We start from the raw sequence: 13,480 nt of genomic DNA on the forward strand, positions 1-13,480 counted from the left end.
GTTCTACTATAATCCAAGAGTGAGTAACAAGCACCACTAATCAGGAATTAAAAACAGCTATGTATTAGTTTAGGTAAAGATCTCTGCTAGCCAAATAGCAGATAAACTCATCTCCACTGGTCTCTACAGAAGGTGTCATAAGCTTGACAAAATTGGTGTGCCCGAATTTTGGTAGCTAACTCTTTGGGTGAGAGACTGTGGAGATAAGCTGGTCTTTTAAAAACTGCCCAAAGATTTTCTTCAAAACAAACATTTATATAAAAGTTCTATGTGTTGAGCTATCTGGAGCTACTTAAATAATTAAATACCCAACAAGAAAGTGTCATCAGTTTCCTCCTTCTTCATCTTCTTCTTGTTTAATAACTAGGATACCTAAGAGAAAAGAAGAGAGAGAAAAAATCTGCAAGGATTTATGGACAGATTATGCGGAGAAAGATATAGTTAATGCTGATATACCTGAAAGCTAATCTGGACTGTTGGAAAGAGTCAGACTGGCAGAAAGAGGGAAGAGTTGTATTTCCTGCCACTGCTTCTAACTGACATGAACTTCCACATACCTGAACTGCTCTTAACTAGAAAAGCCTTCACAAATGAGATCTTCTGTTGGATGTTTTTCCAACTTCTCGAGTGACAGAGAATACAAAAAGGTACTAAAGCAGGACCTGCAAAGACCAGCCTAACTTGGTCCCTGGGAGATGCACCATGTCGGTTCAACTGCTCACAACCAACTAGCACAACATCCTTCTCTTGCTGGGCCCCTACTTTGTGCCACGTTTCCATGACGTTTCCATGACCAGGTTAGTCTGGGATATCTCCTCAATGATACCTAACTAGGACGTCCAGACTACAAAACACAATTATATTAATGTGGATCCAGGAAGGAATACAGGCACATCTCTTAGGGCTAACTTCGACGTCATGGAATAAAGCGGCATTGCACAGTAGCATCATAGCCTACACCTCCACCTGGGGTACTTTAAAAAAAAAATAAAAAATCAATTTTTAACTGCCATGCAAGGGCACCTCAGATTAGAGCAGTCGGCACCCATCCGTTGCTCCCTGTAATGAAGCTGTCCTCTTGTCACCATCCCTACACTCGTATCTTCCCTGCTGCTACTCCAACTCTTTATTAGTGTTACCAGTCCTGCTCTCCTCTTCATTGCTTTAGTAAAAGGGGAAAATAGTGAACAGCTAACACCTCCATTAACAGAAATTAATCTATTTAAAAATAGATTTTAATATTATCTCGCTTTTAGTCACTAATCAGGACATGCTTTAATATATTTTCATATCAGTGACTTAAAAAGGAAAGGACAGATCACAAATTGCGGCTTACTGCAGTGATGAGACAGGGATATTCAGGCATTTAGGAAATTTGCATGAAGTTTTGAAAACTTGCCCTTGCACCAGAGGCAAAACAGAACATATCCCTGTCTATCTCCATTCCCCCATATCACTCTTTTTTGTTGGGAAAACTGTGAATCAAATTTGCTGGGGAAACTAATTCAACTTGGCAGATGAAAGCCTTGGTTAACTTATTTAATGCTAAATCTATCAGTTCCCTCTTAGTTACATGCTAAAACTATTTCACTGGGTAACTTCAAGAGTAAAGCCCAATTGTGGACTTAATACTCCAAAATCCATCAAACACTCTCAGAAGATCCTGCAGCCAGGACCTCAATAGCTACTTCTGAATAACTCCAAAGAGAGGAGAGAGGAATATTAATTACGTGGGCAGGCAGATGAATTTCTGAGGTTATGATTCATTTTCGTGTCGTTGTCTTTACATTAAGGTGTTAACTCACACCAATGGCCTTATGCCCCAAACTCACCATCCAGCTTTTTCAGCTTGGGTACCCGTTTGGTTGCTTCTTCAATCCAACTGTTCTTCTGATCAGAGGCGTATTTCTCTTGTAGTGGATTGCCTACAAACACCAGATCCTCTAGTAATGGCAGCTCTGCCAGTCTCACAAACTCTGCTGCAACCACAAAGGTGAAAACACCAACCAGATTGTGGAACATGGAAAATACATCTGCACCACGCGTTCCTTCAAACTCAGTGTAAACATAAATAGCATGGGATACAACAGGATAGGGATTGCTTGGGCTTAAACTGGTATCAGGTGAAAAAACAGGTATGCATTTTAAAAGAAGTCTGAGAAGGATGATTCAAAGAACAAACTCCATTGGGCTTAGAAGTTAAATTCAATATTCTAACTATTTTTACTTGCTTGTATGAGTGGATATTTAGGGATTCTGTGCGTGTCTGCAGGCTTATCAGTGAGACTTAAAGCCCTGAAACATACAGAACTATTTTTCACTTGGCAACTTAACTCATTAATTCACCATAATACAGGAGAGGTTACAGGATGGAGAGATGTGGCTTACCCCAGTCTTTCACCAAATTATTTGACATATAAAGAACCTTCAGCTTCTTCATTACACGGATACCCCTCAGTTTCTCAATGAAGTTGTATGAGATCCACAGCTCCTCTAAAGTATCTGCAACTGCCTCCTGGAAAATGACAGGACTACTCAGGTAAGCGGAAGTGTATCTCCCTTATTCTTCAGACTGTCTCTTCATCCCCTACAGGTTACCTCATGGGAGAAAATACTAACGCATATTGGTCCACATTTCCTTTTAAGTAGGTCCCTAATCATGCATGACAAATACGGGAATTAAGAGCAAAGGATATGAAATACACTTAGGAGAACAGAAACCACAGTATTAGAATAAGACAAGGAATAGCTGGCTGGAGTAGTTGCTCTTAAGACATAGAGGGAAGAGGACACAAATTTGGTTGCTTGTGCACTGCAAGTATATGTGAAGTAATTAAACAACTATTTTAGAAGAACTTTTATACAATATGAGGGAATGATTCATTTCAGGTGCACGTATGTTTGTACCAGTCAGCCAGAAGTTGCTTTCATAATTCTCTCAGAAGTTTTTTAAACCAGCCATTACACATTGACTGTGCATTTCATGCTTAAGAGATACAGCATCTCTGAAGGTGGGAATAGCTTTGAAGAGAAACGTTGTGAGGGAGAAACATACAGTATCTCTTGAGGAAGAAAAGAATTTCTATATTCTTTAGAAAGAAGTTGATTGAAAAAAGTTCTTCTGCCCTTAATTCAAATGTAGTAAAATTGATCCAATTTTTTCCTCAACAAATTTTCCCCTACCTGATAGATTTAGTCCTGCCACCATCTTCTCCCCTAAAGCCGTATTGCTCCAGGTACCAGTTAACATAAAAAGGACAGACTCTCATGAAGTGTGTGTTCTCAAGACTGGCAATATTTATAGTAAAGAAGCATAGCCTTAGTGTCTTCAGGTAGAAAATTCCTCACATAAAAAGTCTGTAGGAATTATTTTCATGTAAAGCCAGTGTAATGTAAGGGACTTTACAGGCAGACAGCAGTTTTCAAATCAAAGTCCTGCTCATCATTGTCAAAGACAAAATCTCTCTTTCTAAAATCTTTTTATGTAGTAAATTGGCCCTGAATAATCTCCAAACATGAAGAGTGTTTAAACAACAACAAAAAAAAAAAAAGAGAAAGACTATCTGGAAATTCAGAAACAACGTGTAAGATGGTGAACAGATAACAGTGAAAGGAGAAGATAAATGGTTAGGCAGTAAATTCAGAATTCAGTCAAGACTTTTACAGGGAACTATCCCACATTCTAGACAGCACTCCCTTTTGTTAGCAAAGAATTGATACTAAGAAGTGCATACCAGTCCATTCAAGTTCTTTATGTTATTTCTTCCCAAAGACAGAATCCTCAAATTTTCTGTAATACATAAAAGAAAGTTTCTCATTAATAAATGTGGAGGTTCTTCAAATATAAGAAGATGCTATAAGTCAGGTAAACCGCCATATTCTACTTACAAATGAACCGCACTCTGAACGGGCTGTCTTAAGTAAGAATGATGCAACAGAAACAAAACCTCCTGACCTACACAGATCATCAGGAACGGATGCAGCGGACAGCTCAGAAACACGCTTATGAATACAAAGCTGCTCATGCATAGGTTACCTAGTTGAAATTCAGTCCAGATAAATATTGAATAAAAATTATTATCTCACCTTGCACCTGAATTCTAACTGCTAACTTGCTAGCTTTGATCTTACGTAGTTCATACCTCTTCTTCTCCAGGCTTGTTCCAGTCTTATTCTAAGGCCAAAGATTTGATTTCTGTAATAGAGGCAGCATATAAAGCTGCCTTAGGAAGTCTGATGAGCGACATTTCGACTTAGTCTAGCACCCAGACAAAACTCCTTTCCAAGTGAGATGTTCTTGTTGGGATTTGGTGTAATAGTAGTGTAACTCAAAGCTATCACAAAACACCAGTCTTTTTGTATAACTCATTTTAATTTTTCACACAAGCTTTCTTGCAGGTGTAAATAAGCAAACTGAGCTGCAGCATATAACTAGGTTAACTTTGGGTCTATACCTTTCATGAATTTTTTAACACTTCTTCTTAACTGCATTAAGGATAAAATACTTAATGATCTTGTTTTGCTCTTGTACGCATGATTGAAAATACACGGTACAATAATTAATGGCAAGACCAATGAAAGTTCCAGTCAAGTAACAACAGATACTCCATAGACAGCACAGGTATGGCTAGAGATTGCTATGGATGAAGGTTGATTTCAGATAGATAATTCTGTGTTCTATCTCAAGAAGTGGTGGGATGAAACCATACCTGATAAAACCACACCGGGCAAATATTCCAAAACAGGAAGATTACTTTTCATTAAAAAGTTGAGGTACAATGAGAATTCTTTTTCTTTTTAAACACAACAGCTTAATACACTACCATGCTCAAAAAATGAAGAATCGTAATCAGTAACTGTAAAGCCTGCTACAGCTAATATTTTCCAGAATATCCGCAAGGATCCTTATCCACAGAGCAGAGCACTGGGAGATGGCCTTTTGGTCTGGCCAGCTATTTGCTCTGTAACTCACACTTATAAATTATAAGTTTGCACTAGCTTTTGAAATTTGTAAGAAATGAAAGGATACTTATAAATACAAAAATGACAGATTGCTTAAAAAGCCATGCCTTAAAATTGTTTCTAACTGCTGTTACTATTTTTTATTACCCTTGTTCTGAGATATTCTATATTTTAAAAGAAAGATCTCCCTCATGGAACTTTTACACTCTCTAAAAGACAAAACCAACACTTGTTGCTGTCACCTAAAACATCTTCCTCACATGTACAGATCCAGGGGTGTGATCCTTTACACAGAATTATCTACTCAACATAACTACAGTATCAGCTATATACATTAATAGTAATATTTTCCATCTGAAAAGAGGGCAGATGCTTAAAAAGATTTCTCATCTTCCTCTCTGCAATAAGCAAAAGCAAGCATGTCGGAGTTAGTGGCTTGTTTTTCATAGCTATAAGCACTGCTTTCTCTCTCTTTCATGGAAGTCAACAGAGACAGTGAGTTCCTCATATTCTGTACCTTTAAGAGACAGACCACATAGTTTGTCTGGCTTTAGGATCAAATATTCAGTACAGACTGGATGTTTTGATTCTATATTTTATTAAGATAAATATTTAAGATGCTTTAAAGGCTTTTAATGTTTTATCCCACTAAAAAATTTCATTGGTTTCACTTTTATATGTGACTGTCTAATTATTTTTTTCTCATGATAGAGGTATTCAAATTTAAATATTACAGCATAGTTACTTGGAAAGACTACTGGAATACTTCTTCCCAGATTAGTATTTGCAAATTCGCTGAAGTCTGTGCATATTATGAAAACAAGTAAGTACATCAAGCTTCTTGACAGCCTCACTGGTGTGTAGTTGGAGAGGACAGGATTCCAGGTTCTTTGTCTGTCCACCTAGACAGACAATTTGATGGGCACAGAAAAGCCTGGAACCTCCAGCCCAAAACCTGCAGCTCTTTGCCAGCCTCATGCCACAGAGTCAAAGTCTTGAGGACAGACTATTAAGACTTCTGTCCCAAAGTCAGTAACCCAATGAGTTTCAAGGTTTCATAGACAGCTGCCCAAGAAATAAAAGTTCAGTTCCACTTCTAGACAGACGGTACACTCCTTTCAAGTATGAACAAAATCAAACCAAATATATCCAATCTTCTGCAAAGCGGAATGACATTTTTCCATCCAGGCCTACAACACTCCAACCTCGCTCCAACCAATACTGCAATTACAGAGTTACTGAACTGCAGACTATCTCCATCATGAGCATGAAAATTGGTCATTAAATCACTCTAGAGTTGATTAGGTGTTGAATATCACAACTAGGAGGGTGCTTTCTGAATAGACTTTTTTTTTGTTAAACCTGCACAGTGACACAACTGGCAAGGCTAGTGCAGGGATACATGCATTCCCACTAAACATGCATTTGCCACTAAGACTGGTAATTTTAAAGGTCACTTGTAATTTTCTGAGAGGAGGGAATTAAAAGAGGTAAGTATAGGTAGAAAGCTGGACACATATAACAAATTATGGTATGTCCTATCCAAGCAACTGAAAACCAAACGTAATCGATGACTGGCTTGTCACTTACTTAGGCTGTTCAAGTTGGCGATTCTCTCAATGCAGTTTGTAGACAGCGAGAGTTTCCTTTAAAAGCAAGAATAATCAATTCACAGTATACAAGGGATCACTATGTCAGAAGAGTTCCATGTCCAAACACCATTGCATTGGAAATAATTGTCTATTCTTCTCTCATTAGATGGTCAACTAATGGGATGTGTAAACAGACTCAAAATACCCTCAAACCGTCAAGACTTCTGCAACTTCATTTAGGTTCTGGTAAAGTGCCATGAGTTACTTACATGACATACAGGATTATCTTTGTATGCCCAGCCTTATCAAATTCATGGGCGTTTATTTCTGAAATGGCTCTAATCTCTTTCAGAAAGTCCTGATTAAGTAGCGCTTTTTTTTTTTTGTCATAAATTTTGGAATGGATCATAAATGTGACAGTTAGCTGATAAGACTCCAGATATGGGCCTCTAATTATATACTGATAATCAGTACATAATTTTTCTGGGGACGAATATCGACACAGAATCTACCCTAACATCTTCTCAGTTAAGTGAAAGGGATCTTTGAATCAAAAAGAGGAACTGTGTGTGGAAAGAGAAGCTCAACTGAGAAAAAAAGAAGAGAAAGCTGCTGCTTTGAAGGCCACACTTGAACCCAGTAAATATGTATTTGCACAGTGGACAGCAGAAAACTGAAAATCAATATAAAGCGAAGATAATATTTGGTTTCCAATTTGTTTTTAACTGAACTTACTCGCAGTTAACAAGTGTGGAGAGAGATTCATCCATCCTCTCTACAGGAGGAATCTGACCGTACAGTTTCACCTCCTTTGCCTCTGAAGCCTTCTGGCCATTTTTTTCTTCCTAAAGAAAAGACAAGGTGAAGAAGAGGCTCACTGCTACATGAAATTACTAAAAATTACTATACTAAAAAATTACTATGAAAGTAATTACTGTGGCAATAATTCCAATATACCACTAAAAGATATTGCTGAAATGAGAAAGCATTTTGAATACTGTCTATCAAGATTCCTGCTGGTGTAGCATAAAGAGGGGAAGGCTAGTTCATTTTCAAGATACCAAAAGAACTCACACATTAAATATGCTATTTTTAAAAGCTGTGTTACACTTGAGCAATTTAGTTAAGGGGTCCTCTGCCACAAAGAAATGGAGAATAGATGGAGGTTTAAAATTCTGAACAAAGGTACTTCCATGGAGACTGACATATAGGAGCCTCAGGTAGGGCCAATCTCTGGCAGCAGCAGTTTCTTCAAAGCTCTGACAGAAAAATTTCCTTCCCACTTCACCCAGAAAATTCATAACTCATGCCTAACTCACAACACAAACTGAACAGAGGGGAGTGCATTTTGGGGAAGAATCTCAACAGATTCACATCTAAAAAAATCAATTTCTAACTAGCCATTAAAAAGCGGGGGAAGATTTCACACTTTAGAGAATATAGCAAAAGACAAATTTCCTATTTACAGCCTAGGCTGATAATTTTCTAGATTAAATACTTTATAAAGTTCAGAGCTTTAGAAAAATGGCTATAACTTCAGCATTAGGGTTTATTAAAAATATAGTCTATTAAATCTTTTTAAATTGTGAAGTGATGGTAATTGTTGACTAAACACTTGGCACAAGTATCTGTTTAGGGTAGCACCACCAGTTTTATCAGCTGCCTCCCTGACAGCACAAAGAGAGCATTTTGTCAATTCATCCAGTGTTCAGTGTGAGGACTGGAGGTCCATTAACAAAGCAGAAATCTACTCGGGGCTTTTGAAACAAGGACTTTTGTTTTCTCCCCCATTTTTACGCAGCTACTGAAAAGTGAGATAGCTGAGCTCTGGCCTGGTTTATATGGCTACTTTGTAATGAAATGAACTGCATCCAGAAGTCTTTAAGAATCCCACAGCGCAAGATCAGGTTTTGATAACATTATTTTCTCTCTTATGTACCCGAAATACTTCAGGCAACTTAATTTAATAAAAAATTAGCATGTTGCCTTGTGCATTTACTCATATTCCATTTTCTGCCCAAATCCAGTGTGATTTCACTCACAATTAGTGATTTAGCAAATTAGCATGTCAGATCTTTTGCTAGAACATGGTGATTATGTGCAAACTAAGTCACTAAATAAATGTGAAACCTATGTTTTCTTTCCTAAGAACGACACTGTATCTATTTGCATCTATACTCAATTTATAATCTAATGGTTATACCAACAAATAAAAATACTTTTTTTTCTTAAAAACATGCAAGAGAGAGATCTTCCAAGTCAGACTGTGGGCAGCAGTGAGCACTTGCGGAAAGAAAATTCATCCTGATCGCCGCGCACTTCTGGAAGAAAGGTCAGCTGAACTACCACAATAAGCCACAGAGAAACCACAGGTAGAATAGACACTTTTTTAAGAACAGGTTACATGTTTGCTAAGTTAAAGTTGCTTTGATTTAACTAATGTCACCCTGACTGTAAGGCATAAGTAAACCCTTACGTCAAAGGGAAGAAAAATATCCAGAATACAACACACCACCACATCAAATTTTACAAGTCACATGGACCCAGATTAAGAGTAGTAAAAGGAAAATTTAGACCCACCCCCAATAACATGAACAGAGAAGCAAATTCAGCACTTCATGCCTAACATTTACAGAAACTCAGGGACACAGGCCTATTATCTCTAAGAGACATGTGAAAGAAGAGCAAATGGAAAATAAATCGTTAATAGGAAACATGGAGTGTAGATTTTGCAGGGCAGAAAGAGTGAGGGAGGAAAAGCAGAAATTTTTAATACTCATTTCACACCTCTTGTAATGCTAACGTTTGCAAGTTGTCGCATTCTAGTTCTTATTAGGAGAACAGGAGTGAAATTTGTGGGATATACCAACACAACTGAAAAAAAAGCCTGAAATACTCAAGTTAATAAACGATAAAATTCAAAAAGGAAGTAGTCTTCAATTACAGACTAGTACCTAGAGGTGATGGTACAGATCTTCTGGCTTTCAACTGTACCTGCCCACGCTGCCTCCCACCCAGATCTTCTAGAGACCAAAACATTCATGAACTCTTGCTCTAGCAGCTGGCCAGAATTAGTGGGAGAGTGCATGTATACCAAGTGGGTCATCTGTGCCCTAATCTAAAATTCACTGAGACTGGGGAAAGATTCTCACTGGTTTTACCGGACTGCGAATCTGACCCCAGAGCATCCTGTATCATCATTTGAAATTACATCCGCATCCTTGCCAACAAACAGCTTTCTAGAAGGCTCTACGACCAAGTCAGTCACCACTCAAAATGACTGTCTGTATTAACACAGTACTTTAAGAAGAAAAATAAGCAAGAAACTCATTCTGAGTTAAGTTTTGCACAATATGAGGGCCAGCATGTTAAAAGATCTTAGAAGTTTCACTGACTTCAGTACAGTGAGAATTTCATACTTGTTTGTTCTGTGGGAAGGACTATACTCAGGCAAAATGAACAGAGCATAATTAAAACATAAGACTTCCCCAACTTTAAAGCTCTTTATAGCTTCAGGCCTTCTATCCATGTATATTCAGCAGAACAGGGCAGGGGAGGAAAGCAGACTCATCTTTACCAGCCATATCAATTTAACAAGAACACACAGAAAGTCCAACAGAATGCATTTTACTTCAGTAATAATAACATTTTTACTTTGTGAAACTTCTTACAGCAGGTGTTTCAATCAAGCATATTTCTTACAATAAGTTTGAAAAATAAATTTAGCTGAATACAGTCAAAACCCATGCCATGGAGTACTGCAAAGCAGCTAGATACTGTTCTCGTACTTACCCATTTGGCTAGAGCTTCTTTGATAGTTGTTGCTTTTGCCTAAAATTGAAACAAATTTAAATGAATTTCTCAAACTCCAACAGCATCATGAAACCCATTTAACAGCTCCCAGTGTGACAGCAAAAACAGCTGGCTTCCAGTTAATAATTTTTTTTCGGTCAGGAACTTCATTGTATTTTTTGTAATTATGGTAGCCAATTGTTACAGCATTAGGGTACATGATCTCAGTTACTTGTGTCAAAGACAGAAACAGATTTATATGACCAGTGCCTGATTCTGTCTCAAACTCATGCCTAAAACAAGATTGGACTTTAAAGCTAGTGATCCACGTGAGCACAAGGAGCAGCTTCTTCCCTGACTTCTGCTGACTTGTCTCTCCCACTGTAATATCCGATCTGATGGGAATATGAAAATCAGCATAGTGGGTTATCAAAAGAACACATATCAGGGATGTTGTTTTGTTCTTCAAAGTACACTTGAAATTTCTGTAGATAAATCACAGTATCTTCTGTCAAGGGAGGCTACTTAAAGGAAATCTCTCTGAAAAGCCTGTTTTCAGGGTTCCTCAAACTGCATTTTGAACAATTTCCTGCAGGTATTTAGACTAAAGAAAGTCATATTACTTAAAACATTCAAAATGCCAAGTGATCAATAGCTGAAATTGCCACCCTTAAGAGTCACCATCAACATGGCAGGAACAAGAAACATAATACCTTGGGGGGGGGGAACCATCCCTGTACATACAAAAGTCGTAACAAAAGTATTTTTCCCCCCGAAACACGACTATTGGGCACAGAGTATTTACAAAATTCAGACCCCCCAAGAAAAAAAGTAAAACAGTGACACTTTGCCTTCGTTTGCAAACATTTATTTATATGTTAAATAAAGCAAATGAGAATTGCACAGCAACAGATACCACCCTAGTCACTGTGGTGATCGCAGACGCTCCTGCCTTAAAAACACTCCGGCTTATAGACGACAGCATCCTAGACTCCCAACAACTGCAGGACGAGAATCCATTTTCTCCGACTACTTTGATCCATCCCTGAGACGCCCCTTTTCCAAGGCACCGCAAGAGCCCACAGCTCGCCCGCCGAAGCCAGCGCCCCGGCGAGCACCGGGCCGCCTCCCGGCCAGCGTACGCCGCGACCGGGCTGCGCGGCGCCAGCGATCGGCTCGGAGGGGCGCCGGGCCGCGAGGGAGGGGCTCGGCCCGCGCGGCCGCTCCCGCAGCTCCGGCGCGGCGGCACCGGCAGCGGCGCGGCCAGCCCCCGGGGGCCGCTCGGAGGCAGCGCTGAGGGGACGCCGCTCACGCCCCTCCCGGCCCTGCCGCCCCGCCGCGCCAGAAGCGCCGTTCCAGCCCCCCCCCCATCTCGGAGTAGGCCCTGGTCGTCGCGTCACCCCCCAACCGCCGCCGCCGCCACCACCACCGCCGCCGCTGCCGCCGGGTCCCGGGGCCGTCCCGGCTCAGCCTCTCCCCTAGCCGCCGGCTTCCCCGGCAGCCGCTAGGCCGGCCGCCGCCCCTGCAGGCCCAGCGCCCTCCCCCGCCAGGCGCCCGCCTGCCCGCGCCGGCACTGAGGGACCCACCATGGCCGTTGCTACCCTTAACGCTCCGGTTGCTATGGCGCGGCCGCCTCCCGCGCATGCGCGGCGCCGCCGGCGCGCCGGGGCACGGGAAGCGAGCACGAAGGCAACCGCACCTGGCGGTCATAGAGATGCGCTGCCACGGAGAAAGTCCCATCCCGGAAGTCGCGTAGGGGGCGTTCCGCGACGCATTGTGGGACGTGGCGGAGGGGGCGCGGTGGTCCTCCCGCCGGGCGCTCCCTGGCGGCTGCGGGCGGACGTCGCCCGCCCCCCCAAGCTTGGCTCTCTTCGTAACGGTGAAAAAGAACAACCGCACGCCCCGCGAGCGTTATCAGGCACCTTTTATTGAAACCAGCCCGTGAGAAAAGCTCAACCGACCCGCAGGTTACAGACCGCGCCAGCACCGCGCGCTCCCACGTCGCACCGGCGCTCGGGTCACACAAAGCACCCCTGGTCGCACGGGGCCCGCCCGCTGCCACTCCAGGCCGTCCCGGCGCTGCCCAGGCTTTCCCGCTGCTCCCCGTGAGCGGCGGCTGGCTGGAGCTTTGTCAGACCCCAGCGCGGGGGGCACAGCCGTCCGGGCGTGTTTCTGGAACCCCCGGTGAGCTGCGCCTCCGTCCCGGGTTTCCCCGGTAAAGCCAACCCGCCAGCCACCCGCGCAGCAGTCCCAACGAAAGGCCACGGGAGCTCGGCCCCGGGAGGTATGCGAACAGCACAAACAACGCGGCCCCAAGGCTGTAAACCAGCCGCCCCGTTTAACGCCAGTGTGCTTCGGGAAAGAGCGACGTTATCCACAGAGTGCCTGCAATTATCTTTGGTCTCCAAGTAGCACTGTAAATATACAAAACACTAGTGCAAAAGCTGGCTGGTTTTCTGCAGATCATTTTGTGCGTTATTTTGTCCAGGAATATCCTGACCCGTTCACAGAAGGATCTGCACAGTAAAATTACATTCCTTTTATTTTTCCTCCCTTGTTTAAAAAATACCACTCAGCTTTCCAAACAAATGAAGTATTCAGAAACAAAAATCTAACGTCAAATCCTTACAGAGGCTTGCTTTTTAATGAAGGAAGCATTTTACTTCTTCAAATTGCGTATACCTGACAACAGCTAACACCGAGTTATCTTAAAGGCTTGTGCTTCAGAAATGACGTCTGAAGACTTTTAAGCTACCTGGTTTTGTTTTATTTACAACTCAACATTTACTTCCTGAACCTCCACCTTGCAGTCTTGCATGGCAATGGATATGCTGAGGTAGCACTGCAGTGTGGAGACACAGCTGTCCCTACTGGGAGGGCAGCAGAGCAGGGGAGGGGAGGCACTGCTCTACCACAATGACACAGCTCCTACTGCTGTGGGAGGTGCACACGACGAGGCAGATCAAACAAATGGAAGCCTTCAGGCAACCCTTTCCTCTACAGCTGCAATTTGGAGTTAGTTTGGAAAAAAGGCAGGGTACTAAGCACGGCTGACACCGACGTGCCCATCACAGCAGGCTGCGGTCCTGGAGTCCTGTGGCTGCTGGTTTTAGTGGAGGTTCAAGCACCAGATA

The 13,480-nt window shown here is 41.9% G+C and overlaps 1 protein-coding gene across 1 annotated transcript; it reads right to left on the reverse strand.

Moving 5' to 3' along the window:
• Positions 1–325: 325 nt before the first annotated feature.
• DNAL1 (dynein axonemal light chain 1) lies at positions 326–10,379 on the reverse strand. Its single transcript, XM_009991924.2, has 7 exons — positions 10,347–10,379; positions 7,290–7,399; positions 6,553–6,608; positions 3,735–3,790; positions 2,389–2,515; positions 1,833–1,979; positions 326–372 (listed from the first exon to the last, which is right to left on the reverse strand). The coding sequence occupies exons 2-7, from the start codon at positions 7,322–7,324 to the stop codon at positions 326–328; spliced, it is 468 nt and encodes a 155-aa protein (XP_009990226.1). The 5' UTR covers positions 7,325–7,399; positions 10,347–10,379.
• Between the last annotated feature and the right edge of the window lie 3,101 nt (positions 10,380–13,480).

The sequence above is a fragment of the Tauraco erythrolophus genome, chromosome 6 (genome assembly GCF_009769465.1).
Source record: "Tauraco erythrolophus isolate bTauEry1 chromosome 6, bTauEry1.pri, whole genome shotgun sequence".
Taxonomy (NCBI): Eukaryota; Metazoa; Chordata; class Aves; order Musophagiformes; family Musophagidae; genus Tauraco; species Tauraco erythrolophus.

Excerpts from the sequence above, each read along its gene's own strand:
- DNAL1 (XM_009991924.2), bottom strand. The coding sequence starts at position 7,324 with ATGGATGAATCTCTCTCCACACTTGTTAACTGCGA. Across the intron at positions 3,791-6,552 it reads CGCCAACTTGAACAGCCTAA|AAAATTTGAGGATTCTGTCT; the intron begins GTAAGTGACAAG and ends TATGTATTACAG. Across the intron at positions 2,516-3,734 it reads TAAAGAACTTGAATGGACTG|GAGGCAGTTGCAGATACTTT; the intron begins GTATGCACTTCT and ends GTCATTTTCCAG.